This window comes from Psittacula echo, assembly GCF_963264785.1.
Source record: "Psittacula echo genome assembly, chromosome: 3".
NCBI lineage: Eukaryota > Metazoa > Chordata > Aves > Psittaciformes > Psittacidae > Psittacula > Psittacula echo.
In genome coordinates, this window is record NC_137736.1 from 72,015,549 (window position 1) to 72,039,369 (window position 23,821).

Genomic DNA, 23,821 nt, shown 5'->3' on the forward strand with positions numbered 1-23,821 from the left:
CCACCCTGTCTCATTTTAGCACGTCGAAAACAAGGGCCGTGGGCAAGAAAGGATATACAGAAAAGCAAGAAGGGAGGAGACCGTTCCCTTGAGCAGCAGGCTTCTTCTGACAGCTCCTTTCTGCCTCCTCTTGGCGTGGGAGGCTCAGGCTCTCCTGTTCCTAAAGAAGGCACCTTTAATCTCTTTTCCCTTAAATAAAATTGCTTGGAAGCACTTGGTTTTAGCAGCACCTTCAGGATGAAGACATTCTTCTGAAGTGACAGGAGAAGTTTTCTGCAGAGGTAGCATTGCTTTCTGGACTTCAGAAGGGATTCTTTCCTTTTGGAAATCTGGCAGCTTCACACATCAGGGGAATTTCATAGCTTGTCTTTTGGGATCTTGGATCAATTTTAATGGGAAAAAGCATTAAAGGAACTTGTCACATGGCTCCTGGAACCACATGGAGAGTCAAGGATGCAACCGTGCTCCAAGGCTGCTGCTCAAGCATTTACATTCATATTGCTTGGCAAAACCACATTTATGTACTCACTCGATTTCCAGAACAGGGTGAAAACCAGATGCCCTTCTTTGTACCACGCAGCTTACTCCATGGGATGCCTACATGAAAGATACTGTGCTGATGGGGTTTATTTTAAGGAGGTGGTTGATTGGTAGCCTAAAGTGTTGCCCTTTTCATGCCACACTCTGGAAGGGAAAAAATATAACTATGAAAGGAGGTGTGCTTGAGCCAAGGCACTCTATGAAGTATACCTTCCCTCTGATCTATGACCTGGAATTGGTCCCCAGAGGCAGGGAGGTAGATGCTGCCAGGATGACCCTCGGACTGCTTACAAAACTCGGCTGGAGTCCTGACATGAGGAGGAGGAAAATGAAAGGAATAGTTTAGAAAAAAACACTTTTGTTTAGGCCAGATCTGTGACCTGTGAAGCTGTCTCAAAAGGGGTACGCAGCCTCTATCCTTCTTTCAGAGGCTCCATCAAAAGGAATGCCTGGAATCTGCAGCTCCGTGCAGTGCAATGTTTCACTGCATACTCTTTCATCTTTGTTTAGCTCCAGAAGTGTCCATTATGATTTTGTACCTTCAGTGATTTATTTATCCTATTCTGATACATCTCTCTTCCTGTTTAAGTAATTTCCAGTGTAATTACTCAGCACCAGAAGAATGGAGAAGTTACTTGTATAAGTGAGATGCAACACCAGCATCCACCTCTCTGGCTTGGCCATAGTGATTTTTAACAGTGCTTTGTGGAACAAGTACCCTACATTTAGGGAATCCCAGCAAAGCTTGCAAGTTTTTCAACACTGTAATGAAAACATAGTGCCTATTTTCCTGCTGTGGTGCAAAATCACATTTTTGGAGTTCTAAGACGCTGTGTCATGGGTTACAGAGATGCCTCACACAAGCGAAAACCATGTAATTCCCATTCTGTGACAGCCTACTGCAGCCACTTGGAAAAACAAAAAGCAATGAAAAAAATTGAACCAGTTCACTGTGGTTACTGCAAAGTGAGCTCTTTACTGTACGTGCTGTGAGGCTACCTTGATATGCTACTATAGGTTGCTACTATGAGACCGACAAATGCTGAGGAACCCATTTGCATGGTTCAGTGAGTCCATAGGAGAGAATACGGTGAGCAACCTTGGCAAGCGTTGAGAGCACGAGCAACGTGTAAAGTGCCAAAAGGGAACCGGCAGAACATTACACTTGTATGAAATGGGAGTAATCTCATTACCAGAGGTGATAACCATTGCACCCCTGATGGAAATGCATAATTACTGAAAACAGCTAATCAACTGCAAGAGCAGCAGGGTAGCCAGAAGCTCCTATCTGTACCATCTACTGTGCTTAACCCAGTTGGAGATGCTCCTCCTCCTCCACCTTTACAAAAGGATAGGTAAAAGATGCTGCACGTTCAGACATGTGGGTCAGTGCAGCTAAGTGATACAGTGCTTTGCATTTTTAATCAGAAATAAAGCATGTTGTGAAGTCACAAATGAAACACATGTTCTGTGAAGTTTCCGTCCTAGTTCTATAGGATGCTCAAGCATGCCACACTTCCAGCTGTTCATTTCATAACTATATCTGTAGATAAACGTGGTTTAGAACAATAGTTTAATACCCAACTCCTACTGAAAAAAACAATGACAGTTTCTTACCATTAATCTCTGACTTCAAGAAACCTTGCCTTTAATTTCCTAACAATATATACGGCTATGACCAATAAGAAGTGGTAATTCTCAGGCTAATGGTAAGGTAAGTTGAACTGTTAATGGGATCTGGGGCCAGCTACAGGAGTGCTCTGGTGTGTGTTTAATGAAAAGAAGTCTGACTAACAGCAACTACAGTAGGGCCATGAACCTCCATGCTTCACAGATCCAGGGGACAGAAACCAAGGAGACCGGGGATATGTGGCCAGCTACAGGATATACTGACCATCTAAGACTAGATGTGGCTGGTCTATATTATGCATGTATAGAGACATATATTATACAGACTGTGTGTATATGCATACTACTATACAGAGAGAGCGTATGCAGGACTGGGAACAGCATTTGCCCATCATGCTGTCCATGTTTACGTGACACTGGTTTACGTGGCACTGGGTTTACGCAAGTGCTGCTTAGCACTTGCTAAAGTCACTAGTTTCTGACTGGAACTGAGTGGCTGGCCATTCAGTTTATTTAGCACAGCAAGGAAGTATGTGTATATATACATATATACACACATATAAGTAAATACATGTACTTATGTGCCTATTTAGAACACTTGCTCAGCCTCACTGATGGTGAACTGCATGTAACAGGCTGCTGGATTCAGCAACCTCTCACACATAGTTTTTCTTGTCCTGATCCTTACAGGCTGTCTCCAGGCACCTCCAATAAAAGGAGGAACTGCCTTAAATTGTTTTTCAAACTGCAACAGGTGAAGGAAGAGTACAGAGGGAGAAGCACAATAGCTGTCAGCAGTTATAAGTAAAATATATAATTTTCCACTTACAACGAGAAAAGCAGTGAAAACTACATGAATTGTTTCAAGGTTTTAAACAAAAAGAGCTGCTCATGGAGGTGGCGGGCTGTTAAGAAAGAGCATAAATGAAGATTTCCCTGGTAGTACAGCGGTACCTTCTATGGTACCAGTTTCATGAATCCTGCCGAGGATCTGATTTCTTGATTAGATTAGTAAACTAGGACTAGAACCACACAGGGACACATGCATCGTGATGTCTGAAGAAAAGCCATAGGCTAAAATGTATATGCTGTCCCTGGAGCACAGATAGAAATCCAGGTCTCTCTTCTCTTAGGTTGATGCCCTAATCACTGAGCTAGAAAGTCAGCTCCAGGACTAGATCCAGTCTCTGGCCCAGTTAATATCTACTTATTTAAATCAAGGTGGAGGATGTCTCTACCACAGAGATATGTGCATACGGATAGTGTATCAGAGTTTTAGTTAGCAAGCAGGGTGCTGTTGTTACTTCAGCTAAGGACAAATAGACCACTGCTCCTGGCTTCCTGGGCAAGTTTTCTAACCACTAGTGATGACCAGGGGCCTGAGAGCAGACTCTGACTGTAAAGCCTGAGGCAAAGAAAGTATTGAACATCTTGGCCTGATTGATGTTCTGCAAGCAGAGGCCGCCACTCAGTAGTAGACCCATTTTTCCTGATCTTTCATATGTTGCTGATAAAGGTGTTGAAAACTTTGTGGTTGCCCTAGGTCCCTCACCAGTTTTGACTCCAGGTTTCGACCTTCCCCACTCTGCCCGTACATGCCCAGGTAATATTTCTCTATTCCTCCTTGACAGTTCATTTCTGCATCTATTTCCAGTATGGTTCCTTTCTGTGTTTGAGTTAAATCAGGAGTTTCCTGTTCAGCAAGCTGGCCTCCTGCCTGCCTGCTCTCCTGCCCTTCAGATGATATTCTTGCATTTTGTGCAGGTTGTCATTGAAGTCTGACTGGCCCTTATGAGCTCCCTTACCTTCAGGGGCAGCCTAACATGGAATCAGTCCTGCCTACCAGCTGAAGTCTTGTGTCCTTGCCTTTCTCACTGCCTTCGGGATTGTGAAATCCAGCATTTGACAGCTCCTGCAGTCAAGGCTGCTATTGACTGACAGTTCATTTTCATTCAGGAGTTCAGCAAAGCATCTTCCCTAGTTAGCTTGTTCAGCACTTGCATCAAAAAAAATTGACTTCCATGCACTTCAGATATCTGTCTTGCTTGCAACCCATCACACTGTCTTCTCAGTAGATACTAGCATGGTTAAAACCCTCCATGAGAGTCAGAAAGAATTTGAGATACTTCTTTCAGTGTAAAGAAATCATTGTCCACAGTCTCTCCTTGATCAGGCACTACCATGACATTTCCCCATTCTGGCTTCCCCTCTGACCCTGATCCATGAGCTCACAGTGAGCCTGTTACTGATGCCACCATGGACACAAACCATTATTTCTTCTTTCCTATCCTATCCATTTTTAAATAAAAAGGCCATGGCTTCTGTGCTTTGTATGTGTCTCCTGTCAGAGTCTGATAGGCAAATTCAGATCCCATCTGCTCAAGGGCCTTAGACAGAAAATACACTTCTGATAGCCTAGGCATGAGAGAGACAAGCTGCCAGAAGAGGACAGAAACATGTCGGAGTATGTACAAAAGCAGACTTTCAAGCACTGAAGAGCACACACAGAGATTAGCAGTGTGGCTAGGAATCACATTCTTAGATGTGGGTGTCTGAATTCAACTCAAAGCAACTAAAATTTTAATGCTCAGAAAGTATAGTTTACTCCAGTGCTAAGGACACTTCAAAGTACATGACACTGTGAAGCTCTGTGATGAAGTACGAGTCTTGTTTGTTAGGTCTACTGATTCTAACTAGGTAAAGAGGAAAAGAGGATAAAGCAGGTTGCAATCAAGATATCACAATACCCACAGACAACGAAGTGAGGGAAGATGAATAAGTACGTGTGGGTTGGAGATAGGAGGACATCTCTGCCTGACCAATTTGATGGCTTTTTATGACAAAATGATTAGGTCCATGGACAAAGAGAGCAGCAGACGTAATACACCGTGACTTCAGAGGGCATAGCATGTTCATCTGGAAGCTGAGAAAATATGAGCTAGAAGAGTTGACTATTAGATTGAAAACTGGCTGGACAGCTGAGTTTGAAGGACTGCCTAGTTGACAGTTGGTAACAAGTAGAGAACCCCAGGCTTTGATACTGGGGTCAGTTTTATCTAGCATCTTCCATGGGAACTTCAGTGACGACACAGAATGAACCCTCAGCAAATCTTCCAGTGACACGAAACTACTGGGATATGAGATTCAGTCCAGAGGCACCATGAGAAACTTCAGGACCGAGACAACAGGAGGACCAGAGTTCAGCAAGGAGAAGCAAGAAGTTGTACAGCAGGGGCAGGATAACTCTACATGTGTGCCTGGCCAGAGGTGACAGGCTGCTGAAAGGGGCCTGGGGCTTTGGTGGATGGCAACCTGAATGAGAGACAGAGAAGGAACAGTGTGCTCTCACTGCAAACAAGGCAAACTGCACACTGGACTAGATTAGGAGGAGTATGGCCAGAAGACTAGGGAGGTTACTATCCTCTTTTACTCTGCACTGGTGAAGCTGCACCTGGAGTGTAATCTCTAGGTTTGGCCACCTGCTTCAAGAGAGGTGTTGAGAAACTGTGGAGGGCAGTCAAGATGTGAGAAAGCTTTTAACACTGCTGCTCATAATGACCTCAAAGGAAACGTGCTAATGTGGAAACCTACCCTCACAAAGTAACAGCCAGTATTCAACCGAGCATCCTTCCCAGGGAGTAGAGGGCATAATTTCAGTATTTTCATTAGCAACTTGGTTAGTGCAAGAGAGATTAGACTTTTGATATTTTCAGCAACCTGTAATTTGGAGGGAGATGCAAACACATTCTCAGAATGGATAGACAGTAAAAAATGAAAAAGATAGAACTATACTATATATGAGATAGAGACATAAGAGGCAGAAACAAAGCCGAAAATGCACTAAGAGTAGTAGGTTGAAGTGAATAAGTGCCACCAATGTAGTGTTATTACAAAAAAAGACAAAGCCAATTCTGGAAATATATTATCAGGAATACCATATATAATAAAATAGGAAGCAATTGCACTGTTTTATGTTGCATTTATACGAGATCGGTTGAAATACCCAGTTTTGGGGACCAGAAATGAAAAAAGATCGGAAGGGGTTCACAAACTTACAGGAAGACTGGGAAGATGTTCCTGCATCTGCTGTTGAAAAAATGCTGATGGATATGCAGAAACTGAAAAAGAGACCTCAAAGGGCTTTGGTAATGGGTAAAAGAGACTTACACATGCTTTAAAGTACTAGGCTTATGGACTGTTCATACTTCTACATACATAAAAATAACAATAAAAAAAAAAGCATTTGGAGGACAGATATTTGAAAAAGAGCCACAACAAAAGCAACTATTTACAATTCCCAGTAGTGTTCAGTATTGTTGGTGCAACACACACACGACAGGGGATAAATCTTAGTCCTGTTGATTCCAAATGGTGTGAGTTTTCCCACTGACATGATGGTGCCAATGGTACTAACTTCAGAGGAGGGCAAATTGGAAACTTAAAAATTTCACACTCTTTCCACAGTTTAGACGTTGTTATATACTGTACAAGGTACAGTCTATGCTACACATCCATGATTTAATAAAATTCTTAAGGCAGTTGCTGCCACACCTTTGGTAATGGATTTAACCACAGCAATGATTACTACACACACATGCTCTGGCAGAAATGATGCTCAATAAAAATGTAAGCCAGTAAGTAATAATGGTTAAAGTAGGAGTAGGAGGAAAAATGCAGTACTTCAAAAGGACCAAACCAAGAATCAACCTGTGAAGCCAGGTATTAAGTTTGCAAAGCCACAATTAAATCTCTGATAACAAAACCCCAGTCTGACAGTGACTCAGATCTAGTTCTGCTTCACTCAAATCAAGAAACTGGGAAGTTGGAAGGCAAAGTTAGAACAAATTGTTTCAGTTTAGCTTTCATTAGTAATTAATGAAATTCTTTATTTGATAAGAAGGAAGAAATTTGTGAGACAAGATGGCAGCCAACAGATACTGTTGCAGTAAAATCTGTATTGGGTCAACACTGAACATGATATTGCAAAATCTGGAAGAATTTGTTTAGCATGTTTTTGTGACTGATCAGTTTATCAAATGGATTCCTCTTAACCCTCCACACAACAAAATACTACTTCTGTTATTTCAATGCTGCGGCTATGAATAGGGCTCAGATTCTAAACACAGAGCTGTTAAAATAATTTTTATGAGATATACACTTCACAAGCTTAAGCACTAAAAGGTTTTCTCTCTAACTGTGATGGGGACAAAAGTTTTTTAATTGAAATATGACATGGTATATACACTTACAGTTATTTAGACTATCAATGCCTAGAATAAGATATTGCAAGAAAGTAAGTTCAATGACCCACTGATCTCCTGTACCACTGCCTACAGCAGTTGTCCCATAACTGTCCTTCAAGATAAACAAGGAGAACTTCATCAGGGTCTTTGTGGAATGGTTTTACAGGCCTGTTCAGTAAATAAACAAGTGTTTCTTCTGCAGTGCTGCCAGCCCTTGGCTCCTACAGCATCCAGCTGGAATATGAAGGCCTCAGATCTAGGACACGAGAAGGCATCTGTGGCTATCCCATACTCATGTTGGATAACTGTGAATTACTCACAAGGCACATATAAATCAACTTGTGGGTTAATATATGAATTACCAATTGTGGAGCGTTTTTATACCTGGAATATTTTTTTTTTGTACTTGTGGCAGACCATAGCCACTCCCAGATTTCATCTCATGCATATTTCACCCCATTTTTCCTTCCTGCAGTATTTGTGCTATATATCTTGTCCTATATTCACTTCCCTTTTTTCCTGCTTTTGGGAATAGCATCTAATATGCCTGTAGCATTAGTTTTTCATTGTTAATGTCAAAAAATGTTAATCCGTGAAGACTTGCTTCCTAGATAATGTTAATTCAGCTGCCAGTTTTATAATAGGATTATGCTTTCCAGGATTTAAAAATCCCACTTGTTAGGTACAAAACAGACTTCCACTAACAGCTATAAAATCTAATTTAATCCCTATTGGCATTAACTAAATAGCTGAGGTATAATTTCTGTCTAGCTACACTTAACACCCTGCTATTGCCATAAATATACAAAATTCCCTTTGAAGTTATAGAAGAAACAGGGTCTCGTGAGTCCAATCATATGCTATCTCCAAGGCACAACAAATGTTGTTTACATATTGTAAGGATTTTGCGGACAGTTTATTTAAATAGATTCACCCATGTTTACATGCATTAATTTGCCCTTTTTCTCAAGAAAATGTATAATAAATTATGATCTATAATTATTCGATTTAAAAATAATTGGTTAACAAGTAGAAGGTTTGTCCGTGCGGAATCAAAGTTTAAAACGTAACCAAAGAAGAAAATACCACTTTGCTCAACACGCCCCTTTTTAACACTCAATTGTATTGTGAAACCTTAGAAGATGAAGTTGTCCCAAGCCTGGCACAAGCACAGATATTTTGAGGCAATCTAGTAAAAGACTGTAACAAGTAAGGAGGAAAGAATGAGCAAGCCACAGTTTATTATCATCCTAAAATGAACAGCATAAGGATCTTTAACAAAGATCAAACACAGGATCTTTACAACCATTTACTCCCAAATGAGGAACAACACAAGGATTTATGGTCTTCTGGGTCTCAGTGATCGGAAATGAAGAAAAACATTTATAATTCTTTTCTCCCAAACTTGAAATAACTGGCACATACATTGTTCTGGAGAGGGCAGGCCTAAAGCACTTCAGTGAAAGAAGGATAGCAAAAACAGCTATTACAAGGATCCACAGTAGACAGCACGATGTTATGTTGCCATTCGGGAGTTGAAACAGCAATCTCAGAGCAACCAAGCTGCTTTAAAGCTAGAAATTGTAGTCAGACTCAGAAAACACTAAGATTTTATTTATTCTTTCAGAGAAGATGCAAAGTGATAATCAGACTCCACAGTCAGCTTATCAATTTTCTTACTGAGAAACAAGAAGACAGATCATCATCTCCGTCATGACAGTCATAGTCAAAAGAAAAGATGGGCAACCTCAGCAGATCAGCTTATATCAACTTCTGAATCTGTAATATGCTGCATTTGTAGATGTGTGCATTTGTTTTTGGTCAGACATACAACAGGACAAGGGGGAATGGCTTTAAATTGAAAGACAGTAGATTTAGATTAGATATTAGGAAGAAGTTCTTCACTATAAGGGTGGTGAGACACTGGCACAGAGAAGCTGTGGCTGCCCCATCCCAGGAAGTGTTCAAGGCCAGGCTGGATGGGGCTCTGAGCAGTCTGGTCTAGTGGAAGGTGTCCCTGCCCATGGCAAGGGAATGGAACCAGATGAGCTTTAATGTCCCTTCCAACCCAAAACATTCTATGATGCTATGAATATACTTCTGTCAATGCATTTAGATGTGCTAAAAACTGCACATGCTGCATATATACATAAACCCCACTACAAACCCAGTAACTTTCATATGTAGCTAAATGTTTTGACATACCCAAAATGAAGAAATAAAAAAAAAAAAAAAAAGGGGGGAAAAAAAAGGGCGCAATTTTTCCATCTTTACAAAAGAATTCCTTGATTGGAAGCCCAAACTCTGGGCATGGCAATGTGTAACCTGGGGAACATTAAGAGCTTTTGTGCCCCTGGAGCCTGCTGCAGGCATAGCAAAGCTATGCAGTTTTGGATGTGAGTAAACAAATGCATGTAGTTTCTAGTGCTCTGTTCCTATTTTTTATGGCTTTTATAGGGACTAGAAAAATTACAAGAGTTGTGAATTGTGGTCTATTCTGGGACGTGAGTGCACAATGAATTCATGGCTCTGAGTGCTCTCCAGTTTCAGTACGCCAGAGATGTGGTTTTGTAAATATTTTGGGTACCAGCCTATTCCATTAAAGCGTATTCTTTTGGTGTATAAAGCACTTTTTAACATACAGTCTTTTCACTATTCAGAGAAGAAAGCAATTTACAGAATATGTAAAACCCAAGGGTTTAGGCAATCGTAATCCATGTACTTTGTCTTCTGTTGAACAGAGATAAATTACTCCACTCTAAATTCAAGGAACATCATGGCATGGGCTTAGTTCATGGTGGAAATAAAAGATTGGGTTTAGATGGTTCTGTGCTTACCTTGGGAATGGTATGTCCTGCAACTAGCACAGCACACATGCCTTCAATATATGTAGTATATACAGGAGAAAGAAGCTTAAACTCCTGAAGGGCTTAATCCTGAATTACTCATTTAGACACAAATGTCCTTCCTTCATTCTGAAATGTCATCTGAATAAGGACTGCAGAATCTGCAGCATTGTTAAGTACTGTGGGCTCCTGTTAGCTGCTGTTAGCAGGAGCCCACAGTGGAAGGAAACAAGCCCTCCACATAGGTATTGGTGGTTTAATTTCCACCACTCCATGCTAGGATCCTTTTCTCTTGTCTCCAGAAGAGTAATACGTGAAACCAAAGGTACAGAGGTTAAATATTATGCTTTCAGCTGACACCTGCCAAGGTTCCCAAACATAGCCCTGACCACACACATACTCACCCTCATCTGCAACTTCCATTTATATGGCTATTCTGTTCCTTCATCAGACATCAGAAATTCTTTTCTCTTATCCAGCATCCTTACGCTTCCCTGTTTTGCTACCTGTAACTACTACTAAACCCCTGGTAAACAGGTGATGTTTAAACAGTTTGGTAAAATAAACCACAGATTTTGCCCATAATCTTCTAAGTATCTCAGGTTTCCCTGACTTCTCACCATCCTGGGACAGGTCCAGCTTTCAGGGCATCAATGCACTGGGAAAAGCACCATGTGTTTCCACCTTCCCTTACCTACATATCTTACCTAAACCAAACCAAAGGTTCACTAGACCACTACCTTGACTGTGACTGTATAGATACCTTGTAGAAAAGTTTATCAAAAAGAGTGTAAGTGCTGTATTCTATGTGTGTCCTACCACTTTCTCATCCATGTCCCTGTTAATGGGGTCCATGGGTTTCCTTGTGCTTGGCCTGTTTTCAAAATGTGGCCCTTGCAATGTGGGAGAATAAGTAGGGTGGACTACTGGTTACAAGCACAGTGGAGTCTTAGGCTCAAGACTAGGTTTCAAGACTAACTGCAATAGAAATTTGGACATACAAACATACTCCTCTGCCTGCTCATGGCCAACAAAAAAGCAAAGGAGTCCTGGAGCAAATAGTGTTGAGTGCTGAGAACCACTGTGATGGCAATCTAGGCAGTACCTTTATGTTTTTCTCATCCTCAGTACCACTGCAGCTCTGACAACATAATCCAACACATGGCTCTGCAGACAAACAAAAGTCTGCCCAAATTTGATTCAACAGAGTGTTTCTAAGCTACACATGTACTCTGAACTTCTTGTATTGGCTTGATTTTTTGTATCTCCCTTGAAACTCAACTGCTCCCTTCAAACTAAGTGTTAGATGCTCAATGGCTGTGCAGCCAGGTCTTTTTTTGCTACAAAACCAGATGAAATACTGAAAACTGGTCCAGAAATGTGTAGCAATACATGACTTCTAGTCCTGCAATTAGTCTCCAGTACCCAGGTGGGCTGATGTGCCTGTGGACAGTGGACTACACATGAAGAGCTGAAGTGCTGTGAATTCCGAGTCCATGCAAACATTAACTGTATGTTTTAAAATATTTTCCCAGGTCTATTAATGTATTCCTACCTGAAATCTCTGTTAAAACTGAGCTAAGACATTTTTCCTAAGTTTCTAGACACTATTCTGTCAGCAGTAATAGTTACATCAGAATATGTCCAAGTCAAACTTAATTGGATACATCTGAATCAGTGGAAAAGAAATAACTGTCAATTCAAAGGCTCTGCTCAAAGAGACACATGCATTACTGAGCTCATTAAGAAGAAAATTGCTGAATATTGCAATCGTCCTTATGAATCCTCAAATCTTTCTGTAAGGAAGATGATTGGCTTGTAGAGTAAAACAATAGGAACAAAACCTGTTATTGTCACAGTTACCACTCAGGAGTGGCAGTTCTTCCAGGACCATGGTGGGATTAATAAGGAAATGAAAACACTTTACAACTTTCATAAAAATGTATATTCATCAGAACTCTTTAAGGATCAAAAAGGCCTTGCAGAGTTTCACTGTACAGTTCAGCTTCCCTACAATAAACCAGAGAGACTTCTGGACTCCCCAGTTCTTACAGAAGAATTTCCCATGCTACTGAGACTTTTAATAACGGCAAGCCACTGGGGAAAGCAGCATTCCCATTTTAATTTTGTGCATCTTTTGAAGAGAAGTCACCCTACTATGTGCCTGTGTACACTTAATCATTCTCTACACACTTTATCAGCAAGCCTTCTCCCTGTAGGAGGAATACAATTAGGTACAGTACTAATTTATTATAAATACAGCAAAGACCTGGTAAAATAACCTAGTTATCAATGTTTCATGCAACTGTGCCTGTGAAGTACTAGCTAACATTCTCACTATGAGCCTAGAGAAATACCTGTGGCATTGATAAATCCTAACCAACTTGGCCTTATTAAAAAAAAAAAAAAAAGAAGATTATCATCACATAACACAGGAAAACTGTTGATTTTAATTGAAACAGCTAGAGGTTTATGGAAGCCGACTGCAGCCTTTTTCCACTGATACTGTAAAAGCCTTCAATTTTAGTAAGATCAGTAAGGAAATGCATTTCAGTAAGGAAAGGATTTTTTTTCTATAGCATGCTGACCCATTTTATGTATTTATCTCCACCCCCAAATTTAGTTGAACTGTTATTTTACATGCAAGAGCCTCTTCTCGTCAGTGATAAGGAATAAAAAGGTCAGAAGGTCTCAGATTAGGGGAAAAATGGAAGGCAAGGATGCTCTGTTGCCGGCATGCTGTTTGTTCTGACCCCAGGATCAGATCACTAGAGAGATGGAGAAGGCATTCTCATAGGGAGAAAATCTCCATAAAATCAGCATGTATGCGGATGATCTGCTCTTAACTGTAATGAACCCAGAGTCATCTCTTACATATGCGTTATTCATAATGGAACAGTTTGAAAAGTGGTCAGGCTTTAATCCTATTTTTAAAAACAGACAATTCAAAAAAATTAATTGATTTTTTTTTTTTTTTTATTTTTTTTTTTTTTTAGGCACAGCACAGCAATGATCTTCTAAGTGGCTACAAGACATTAAGTAGGAACAAATTTATGCTATGACCCTATGAGGCCATGCTGCGGATAAGCAAAATAGGTTCTTCCCTATCCATCCTCTCAGCCCAACTGAACTTGCCCTCGCTGCTGAGGGGAGCAGGGAGAACAGAAGAGGCTCAGGAGCTGCTGTTTCCTCTCCTGAGGAAGGGATGTGAGGAAAGTACAGAGCTGAGGTTCCTCTTCCCCAGCTTCTCTTGCTCGAGTGCTGGAGGAGAGAACAACTTCTTTCTAGAAGCAACAAAGTGATACAATCACGATTTGCAGAAAAAAAGGCTTAGGAACTTAAATCCTAATTGGTCCTACGTCATTTTACAGTGCTGTCCTGAATATCAATAACTTTTGCTGGATGAATGAGATCTATTTAGTTTCACAGGAATAACAATAAGATTTCCTATTTTTAAGTGTTTTGTGTCAAAGGACCACACAGATGTTTCCCAGTCATATGTACACTCCAAGGGATTGCTTTTACACCTCTGATACAAAAAACATGAGGACGGGCAACATGGGGTTTTATTTTGAGTCTTAATTATAACACTGGCTTTCCCCATGGAAAGAAAAGGCTGAAACCTAAACGCTTCAAAATTTGCCTGAGATAATTTTCACAGGTCATCCTTGGCAGAAGGGACTGTGCCCTGCCTGGCCTGATGGCACACTAAAGACAGCTACAGAGAAAGGCACTGTATATCCCAATTATTCAAAATCATCCTAATGACCTCAGTGAAGATAAAACCACTAATAGCAGCGGTTTGGAAGCATTAAAAAGCTCTGAAACTCTTGTCAAGGACTCAGAAAGAGGCATAAACACTGCAGTATCAGCTCAAATCTGGTCTCTTGCTAGGCTGACCTGGCAGCGAACACCTGGATGCTCTGAAGAACAGCAGCACTGAAGACAGGATCCTGCTGGAAAAAATGCTGTTCTAGAAAGCTCTCTTGTGAGGGTGGTAACCTTACAAGACCCATGGGAACCAACTGTGAAATCTTAGCCCACTCTGCCTTTGGAAAATGAAAGTACTGGCATAGAAATCTTTAATCCAGCAGGAGGAGGAGACTTTTCCACCTGGTAGTAGGTTCACCTGGCATGGAAGTACAGTAACTGATGCAACTCTACAGAGAAAGCTACACCAGGGAGTGCTGGCTTCGCTGACAGCCCTCAAGGTGACAGCTCAGCTTTTACACAGAGAGCTCTCAGTGGTATAACGTGCTATCGAGCTTTCTGGCTTACATGTTCAAGTGTGTTGGTGCAGCCATATTTTTTATCTTTTTCTTTTCTACAATTAAAATGAATGGATATTCAGGCCTTCACCTGTGAAAACAGGCACAGGGTATTTTTGCAGGATTTCACAAAAAGTCTCTAGAGTGTGATGCATTTGAAACATATCAGCAGTGCAATCTATTTCTAGTTTTATAGTTTCTTTCTAGTATTTTATTTCTAGTTTTATATTTCTAGTTTTATTGTTTTAGAATTCCTATTTCAACTGCTCACTTAAAAATATCACCAAGTGAGACATTCTGAGTAATTTCTTTAAAACGTATGGCAACACTGGAGAAACTTTACACGTACATCAGTGGGGTATTGCTCCTACCTTCATCTGTGAATAGCAGCTCAGGGAAAGTAATTTCCCTTGAGCAGTATTCAATTCTCCCTCCAACCAAAACCTAAATTTCTGTTGTAGAAATTCCCAATGTCTTACAGAATCGGACACCTGGAAAGGCAGCTGGCAGTCCACTCCATGTGACACCATGCATTTGAACCTCTAAAAACAGCGTGTGGAGCTCCAACCAGGATTTGCAGTTTGTGAACATATCCTGTATATGACTAGCAGGGTAAGTTCAGCAAGACTAATGCTAGCTTTGTAAAAGATGGCTCAAGTTTTCAGCAATACTGGGACATCTTCCTATCTGAATTCCTATTCTGAATTTCTGAAGACTTCCTACAGCTCTGTCTCATCCCAGAGGGGTTGAAAAAGCCCCATGTGTCCCACTCTCACACTAGTATCAGCTCTCACCCTACTTGCAGGCTAGTATTCAGCTTACTATAACTTTGCTTTTTAACTGTTTCTTCCCATTGGTTTCCCTCAGAAAATTTGCTGAGAAATTTTCTCCCTGTGAACTTCTTGCTGCAAGGTTATTTTTTTTTTCCTGATTTAGTCAAAATATCAACTAGAAAAATGATTGAAAAAAAGGAGTCCATAGATGATACCTGAATGATACCTGAAATCATAGTCAGTGCTGTAGCTCCTGAAGCTAAGAAATGCGGGCACCAAAATGATATGCAGTTTGGAGTACGGGTATGGCCTCACCTGTTCTGGTGCTCTCAGTGAGCCATTACAAACCATAATTGTGGGAGGATGATATCTTAAGAAATTTCATTGAGAGAAAATATTGTTTAGACAATAAAGATTTTTAATTTATAACTGCAGCTTCAAAACCAGCTACAACAGCAAATGCAGTTTTGCAATTGTAATCAGTTTCAGTCACAGGAAGCTCTTTTTTCCCTCTAAATGAGCAACCAAATGGAGCTGCCAATATTTCAGATTCTTGATCTCTCCAAATCTAACTTAATCTTGATACAAAACACAGAGCATCTTGTTAAAATAAATTTGTTAACACATGTTTCAAACTTGCTGCTTGGACTTGATGCAAGTGAAGGCCTTCTGTAGACAGACAAGTTTGACCCAAGGCACTGTGAACCTTCAACCAGGTCCTGATTTTCCCTAAACCCAACATTTCTGCAGCACTTTCAAGAAAATCCAGAAGTATAATTTTTAGTGATATAAAAGAGTCAAATTCATCAGTACTATTTGTTTTAGAATAATGACTAAAGGACAGGCTCAGTGTTGCTGTGTTTCCCAGTGTTCTCTTTTTTTTTCCTCAGTTTGAAAATCAAGGGCACAGGTCTCAAAACAACTCATAAACACCATTAAAATTAAGCTGTGAGAGCAATAATAATTTTAGCTTCATATTCATAGAACTTAAGACTCAAAGGCTTCCTGAGTATCTGTGGCAGATATAAAAATTAATTCAATCTTCCAGTCACTTTGAATTAAACTTTGGTACTCGATCATGCAATCACACAGTCTAATTCAGGTTGGAAGGGACCTCAGGAAACCACCTTGCTCATCTGTCTCCTCAAAGCAGAGATAACTATCACTCCACACCAGGTTGATCAGATCAGGGCCTCACCTAGCCAAGGCTGGAATACCTGCCTGGAGGGAGGATGCACCACCTCTCTGGACAACCTCTTTCAGTGTCTGATCACCTGCATAGGAAAGACTTTTTTTCCTTGTCTTCAGTCAGCAAAACCTCCACTACAGGCCCCTCCCTCGTTTCCTCTCCAGGCTGAACAAGTCCAGCTCCTCAGCCTCTTCTCCATGCCATGACCACATTGGTGGCCTTGCTTGGGCCCCCTCCTGTTAGAAATTACTACTGTCGACTTTGTTACTTGATCATAAAATTTTGTTTTGCTGTCATCCACTGTTACAAATAGCTGCTTCTGCTACACATTATTTGTTTGATATAATTAAGCTGCACCTAAAAATACTAGAGTTTAATACACAATTGTGTCTTATGTCATCTTACAGCAGCAGCCCCCCAAATATAACCTAAACAATACTAATTTGCTGTGACAGCAGATATAATCTTAGTCTTTCACATAGAATTTTAGCAGCAGGAAAACGTTTTCCAACTGTCTTCAGCAGTATACATGAACATCCAGAAATGGTATTGTCACTTTTCAGAACTAAAATACATATACACAGACTCTGTAAACTTTGTTCTTTCCAATATACCTGTAAAGGGCTGAAGGTTAAAGAGAGCACTGTCCAAGAAAGTCCTTCTGGAAAGCATTAATTCCCAAGAAACAAAACAGAATAATCCACATTTGTGAGATGACATGGTAAAAATTTCAAGCCTATTTTCATAACTTCCTGGACAACACAGTCATATGGAAACCTAAACACTGTTTGCTGTAGTTTGAAGCACTGTAACACAGATAGGAAAACTGACACATACGAAAATAATGTGATACAAGCTTATGTTCCTGTTCAGACACAGTTTTCACTAGGAAACATTTATGCCAGTTTCTCCTATGCGTTGTTTAAGCTGGTGGACTTGGCAGTGTTAGGTTTACGGTTAGACTCGATGATCTTAAAGGTCTTTTCCAACCTATGTGATTCTCAGATGTGAAACATTTTAAAATGGTTATTTTCATATACTTAAATTTGCTTGCAAGTAAACCTGAATGCGTGCCACATCATTCTCTCTTCTTTCCCAGGTCAATGTCAGTGAAAACTCGGCACTAGTACTTGACATATCTCACGTCTATCTCCCTGCTTTCTTGCAGCTCCTTCAGTCTAAACTGTTCTTCAAACCTTGTACACTCAGGTTCTAACTTCTCTTTCTTTCAGAAACATCTCTAACAGCATTTCTTCCAGGAAGCTCAGGAAGAAAATCTTTCTAAACACCCTAAGACTCAAACCCAAACTCACGCTGTTTTGATCACAATCTGAAGATTATTTCATTTCAGCAGCAAACCCCCCACCTAGTGATTCTGAACTAACTCTTCCTTTCCTGCTCCTCTTCTCTCACACCATTTCTTCCTCTTCCCTAAGAAACATGCAGCAGTAACAGCGTCTCCCACTCTTCTGTGATGAAAGCTTACACCCAGCTCTGTACTCCTTCAGAACTCCCTCCTCATTTACTTACGTGGGATGTCTTTCAGTCCTGGGCAAGCAGATTTTCCCAACACCTTCACAAAGCCTATCAGCCTTACGCTACTTCGTAGATCTTAAGATTTAACCTTGTCTCTGGTTGTTGGTTTCCCAAGGCAAAGGTGACATTTTTCCACAAGTTCTCTTCAACACTGATTATATCACACAGATAATTTTTAATTACCTTTCTGTTCAGAGCCACACCATCTTCACAGTCCAGCACCGCGCAATCTACGTTTAGTGATGGGATTTTTTGTATCTTCCTTTCATCATCCGCAGGTACGTACAGCACAGCTCGCCTGGGAATGTACTTGTGAGATGATGCAAAGCGGTAACTAAGCTTAGTAACACCAGCTGTCAGAGGAGAATCCACCCTGCAAAAGACATTTTTGAAATTAGACTCTTGGCTACAATGCTGTAAAGAATAGTTGACTGTATTTTAAAAGAGAAACATTCCTACGTAAACAGTGGCTGGTTTGGGGTTATCTGTGTATTCTTTCTTCTTTAGGAAGAATCAAAGTGGGGAAGTATCAGTATTACAGCTAATTACAGTATAAAACTCCAAAACTACTATGTTCAACAGAACTTGCAAACTTAAACACTGAGAATGAAGAACTATCAGGGCTGAGATTATCTGTGCAGCCTTAATCACGCTGCCCGCTCTGTGCGCTATAGCAAGTACTAAATACAGAAGGGTGGTGGCTGGTTTTTCCCCTAGTCATAGGTCTCCTCCATAGGATGGAGGCTGTGCTGGGAACAGATCAAGACTGCTTTAGGCAAGAGGCTGCTATCTGCTGTGTTTGCTCCAGGAGCGTGATGGCATGCTGCAAATGAAGCAGGGACGTTGGTTAAAACAAACACGGGCTTGCAAAGTTGATTTTGCAACCTTGGTGTTATACCAACAAACACATTTGCATGCAAATTTTAAATAAGCAAAATGGATGGAGGGGGAAATGAGGAAAACAGGAATGAAAACCCCATGTAATATGGAACCTCCCAAATCCAAACATGTCCTCTCAGAAGCCTGCAGACCTTCAGATCCACAGCACAGACTTCCATCAACAGAGCTTAGAAACCCATCACCAGGCTGCTGACTGCGGTGCCTTTTAAAGCTTATAAATGCTTTGTGCAGCACCCTCCAGTGCAGGTGTGAGCCTGTGGTGCCCCATGGCTTGAGTAGGTGGCATCTGCATGGGCTGGAGGCGTCAGGTTTCTGGCAGTCTCCACCCTGTGTTGGTATTCCTGGTGAGGGACCATCTAACCCACCCTAGGCATGAGCCGGGTTGGTGCACTTGGAGGCAGTGGGACTGCCAGGGGAAGCTGCCCTGAGTGCGGTAGGAAGCTTGCTTTGCTCCATAATTATAAGCACAGAGAAATAAATTGCAGAGGGTGCCTCTGTGTTCCACGGCCCTCCAAAAAAATCCCCTTGCCTGCTCCTGTTCCTTCCCATTTCACACTGTACTCCCCAGGCCCATTCATACATGAAAAATGAGGACAAAGTAATACAATTTGCCTTATTCAAGAGCAAAAGTCACTTATTCCACAAAATAATCCTACCATATAACATCATTATGCATTATCATGTATATTATTCAGCACTTTGAGTAATGCAAAGCTTTTCTAGCACCATGCTGAACATGTCATTATCGCATCATGTCAGGGACCCATGCATTTTCCTGTGCCCCTCTTAATAATGCTTCCCAAGTTGCTACACTTGGATGATGTATGGTTACATGAGTACATGGGTTTTCTTCGATGTGAACATGACTAACCCTCTCAAAATGCTTGGAGTTCAGTCAATCTAAACCACAGCCAGCATGGTGTGAGGCTGACAGACCACTACAGTACTTGCCTTTCTAAGCTAACCCCATAGAAGAACCTTCTCTTCCCCTAGGGTGTGCCTCCTAAAAGCTGAATGTAAGTCATAGATTGAAAAGATGAAGAAAGCTTCTATTACATGTTATCTCAGTAAACTAAATTGAAAAGGACAACTATTCCACCACCTCCTCTGCTGTGTCTCTGCATGTCTTGGGTGGACCTACTTTACAAGCCCACAAAAACCCACTGCCAGACTCTTCCTTGTAATATGCCTAGTAATGCTTAATTCAGCCTAAGAAAGGCTTTGCTGTCAAAAAGAAATGGCATATTGTTTTATTCCAAGTGCTAGTACTACCCTTGCTAATAAATCTTCTTCATCAACAGCTTCCAGACTCAGGTGGTGGAGGTCCGGACAACACCTGCAGACATGCAACTGAGATCCACTGAGTTTCTCCTAAGTACCCTCTTTGCCCCTCTTCCACAAACCACTTCATGTCCCCTGCTTCATGTTGAAGTGGGGATGGTAACACAACTTGTGGCAACTCAAGTGGCTGCTAGTTAAATCCACTTAATCCTATTTTCTTCCAGTAGTACACTTTGGGAGAGCAAGGAGGAGGTAGAAGAGTGGTTTATCTCAAATAGAAATAGGAGCGGTTTGTTTCAGTGTGACACAGAGGTCGGTAAAGAATTCTGCAGTCCTCCACTGAACATATATGAGGGGACAAAAGTGATTAGCTTCTATTCTCTTTCTCTGATGGCTTCAGCCCTGTAGTTCCCAAAGGCACAAAAGAGTCAAAGAGCTCAGACCATCAATAGTTAACTCCAGCCTAGAGCCAAGCAGCCCCTGAAGCACCCTTAATGACTGCCTCTCACCAATCCTCCAACTCCAGAAACCTGACAAGACATGGCTAACACCATAATCCAGAGTGTGCTGAGATGAGATGCATCTCCAGTCACACATTTCCCAGGATTTCTTCTGGGCTGTTGTCGAACCAAAATATATTTGACCAGCTGGTTTCCCTCTCACTGCTGCAAGCCCTATAAAGGCAGCTCTGCTTAGCGCGCACAATGGTGGGTAGTATCTTGTAGGTAAACCTGCTGTTACCTCCAGGCCAGATTTAGTCAGGAGTCACCACTGAGGTCTATGAACTTTCCTTTAGATGGGAGACCAATGACTTTCCCAGCAAACCACCTGACTCCAAACAAATGGCAGATTTAATCCATTAAAATATCAACAGCTGATATGTTTAATGTTAGAAATACTGTCACCTGCTGACTATCAGTATCTCCTCCTCAGCTAATCAATATTGTAGCCACATGGGCCTAAACCACAGGTTTCTCAGGACACAGGTTATTATAAAAATATACTGTTAATGTGTCAATTGGTTAGTCCTATGGAACATTTTAGCAAGTTGAAGAAGCAATAATCTTTTCAAGAGGTATGGCCAGAAACAAAGCTGTACAGGAGGAGCTGGTGTCAGTGGACCAACACAGCATTCTTCTCCTTTCAAAACAAACAGCTCTAGAAAGGTACATGTAAAATAGGAGTTTTCAATACATATGCTTAGATGGGACTACAGTAAATGTTTCATACGCTATTATTTTGACATGTATTCCTAAAAAATCATCTTCTTACTCTGCATTTTCCTTCCGTAGTCATCTTTCATGTTCTACAACAAAATGAAATGTAGAGGAATATGGGAATTTATTAAAAAACCCATTTGCTTATAAACCTTTTTAAAACAGCAGCAAGGCCCAGGGTGCTATGCATATAAGCAGTTAGCTACTGTGGTAGGAAACACTATCCTGATTATCTCAACTTCTGTTATTTTGATAGAATAAAAACATCCCTAGTGGTTACTCTTTTTAGGACAAAAAAACTCACACAGCACTGCAATCTCAATTATATTGTTAACTGCATGCTGTAAAGAGGAAGAAAATCTTACATATGTTTCCTGACTGCAAGTATTTTAATGATTCAAACTAAGCTTAACTATGCTTTAAACTAAACACATGGACATAAGCCAAGAGAATTTGCTAAGACAATGTTTCTTCCTTTAAGCACTGTAAGTTAAAACAAGGACTAGGCTATTGGGTAATGCTCATTAAATTGTTTTACAGCAGCATATTTTCATCCATAGCATCTAGCAGCAAACTGAATGCTCTTGGGTCTTGGAAATGAAACTAAATTTCTTCAGCAAACATAACACTCTACTGAAGTCTTCATCAAATATGCAAAAGTAGCTGGCGAGTTAAAGTTACTCGTGATCCTCTGAGAACTGTTTCACCCAAGAGCAAATAGTTCATCCTCAGGAAGGAGGAAAGAAAACCTTTTTGATTACTAAGAGACATTGCACTTCGCAATGGCAGCCATACAGCGTGACTGCAACCGGTGAAATTACCCCAAATTATACACATTTCCCTGCTGTAAACTGCATTTTCACATTCCAGTGTTGCTCATACTCACACATATACTTAACTGCACACACCTGTGCAGTCTCATTGAAGCCAACAACATACAGCTCACGAAGTAAAGTACTCCCACAAGTGATTTTCAGGATCAGCACTTTAGCCTGTGCCTCTGTTCCCTGTTTATTTCCTAGATGAAAGCATTCCTGGAAGAGACACTACACCATGATCTACCTGAAGCATGGAAAAATATCTATTACTTAATAGGCCAAATCTCTCCTTCTACAATCTTTGGCATAGTGTTGGCAAAGTGTTTTCAAAGAGCATTTTTCAGCATTTCACTAAAACCATTTAAAAAGATGGATAATTTCCACAATGTGTATTTCTGACCTGTATGCACATAACTGCATACCAACCACAATCCTGGATATCTGTGGTGCTCTGGCAGAAGGACAGAAGTGAACCAAGACCACTGAACATGAAACAATTAATGTGGCAAAATCTCCTACAAATTATTTCTCTAATAGGAGCAGAAAACCTCAACCCAGAGTAAATACAGTGGTTTTCCTATGCTGAATTTTCTAGGGAGTAGCTCACAACCGCACACAAATAACCCACCAAAGACAAAGGAAACTACTTCGAAATTACAAAGCCCTGCAATTTGCATAGTAATTCTTTCTAACTAAGAAAAGAAGATATAAGTTGTTTGTTATAAATATCAGCAGGCCCTGTGCAAATAGGAAGGGCTCACAGCCGAGCTGAGTATTTGTCGAATCAAAGCGACTCACCAGAGTTTTATTGGTACAGCTGCGGCGCATGCATTTTATCACACATGCTAATAATCCTGGTTATGGCACTAACATTTTAATCATTTGTTCTGTGGGCTTGTTTCTCAAACAATTAGCACTAATGAATGGCCAAAATACCTCAGATCATATATGTCTAATTGCAGTCAAGAGCGGTTATTGTCCGCACGTACATTTCAATTCACCTCTGGGGATAATGTTTGTTAATTGTATTTCTTTATATAGCAAGTGAAAAAAGGCTGTTCACTCAAAAAGGGACTAAGTGTTCTCTTCTTTCCCTTTGTTCCCACAAGAAGCTAAAGTCACTTCAAGAGGCACTTAATCCCATCATCCATGGTTACAATTGCCTTACAGCATCAATCAAAAAGAATCTGAAGTAAAATGATGCAGCTATATTGTGCAATTAAAAGCAATTCAGGTAGTTATTGCTTGGGGCATTTTCCAGGTCCAAATACTTAAAATGGCACTGCGGGGATGCTAAATACTGTAGTGTTTTAAATTTGGTCAACTACAATATCTCACAGACAAAGGGGAGGAATATGCAAAAAAAAAAAAAAATCTCCTAGTGTGTATTGTAAAGCGAAAGAAAAGAGGAGGAACAGCTAACGTTTGAAGTGACAAAATCTACAAGTCTCCATATAAAAGGGAAATAAAAATATCAAGAAGCGAGAAAAGGGGGGGAGAAAGAAAAGGACAGCATTTTTTAAGGAAAAAGAAATTCCCTGCAATTGTTAAAAAGTTAACATGTGAAAAAATGCTAATGTT

The 23,821-nt window shown here is 40.7% G+C and overlaps 1 protein-coding gene across 1 annotated transcript in view; it reads right to left on the reverse strand.

Annotated features, from left to right (window-relative positions):
• The window catches only part of CLYBL (citramalyl-CoA lyase), a gene marked incomplete at both ends in the record, with an annotated part of 168,442 nt that overhangs the window by 60,068 nt on the left and 84,553 nt on the right, over positions 1-23,821 (reverse strand). Inside the window, one exon of the mRNA XM_080612030.1 lies at positions 18,208-18,397. Coding sequence (XP_080468156.1) covers positions 18,208-18,397 — 190 coding nt within the window. The remainder of the gene's footprint in view (positions 1-18,207; positions 18,398-23,821) is intronic.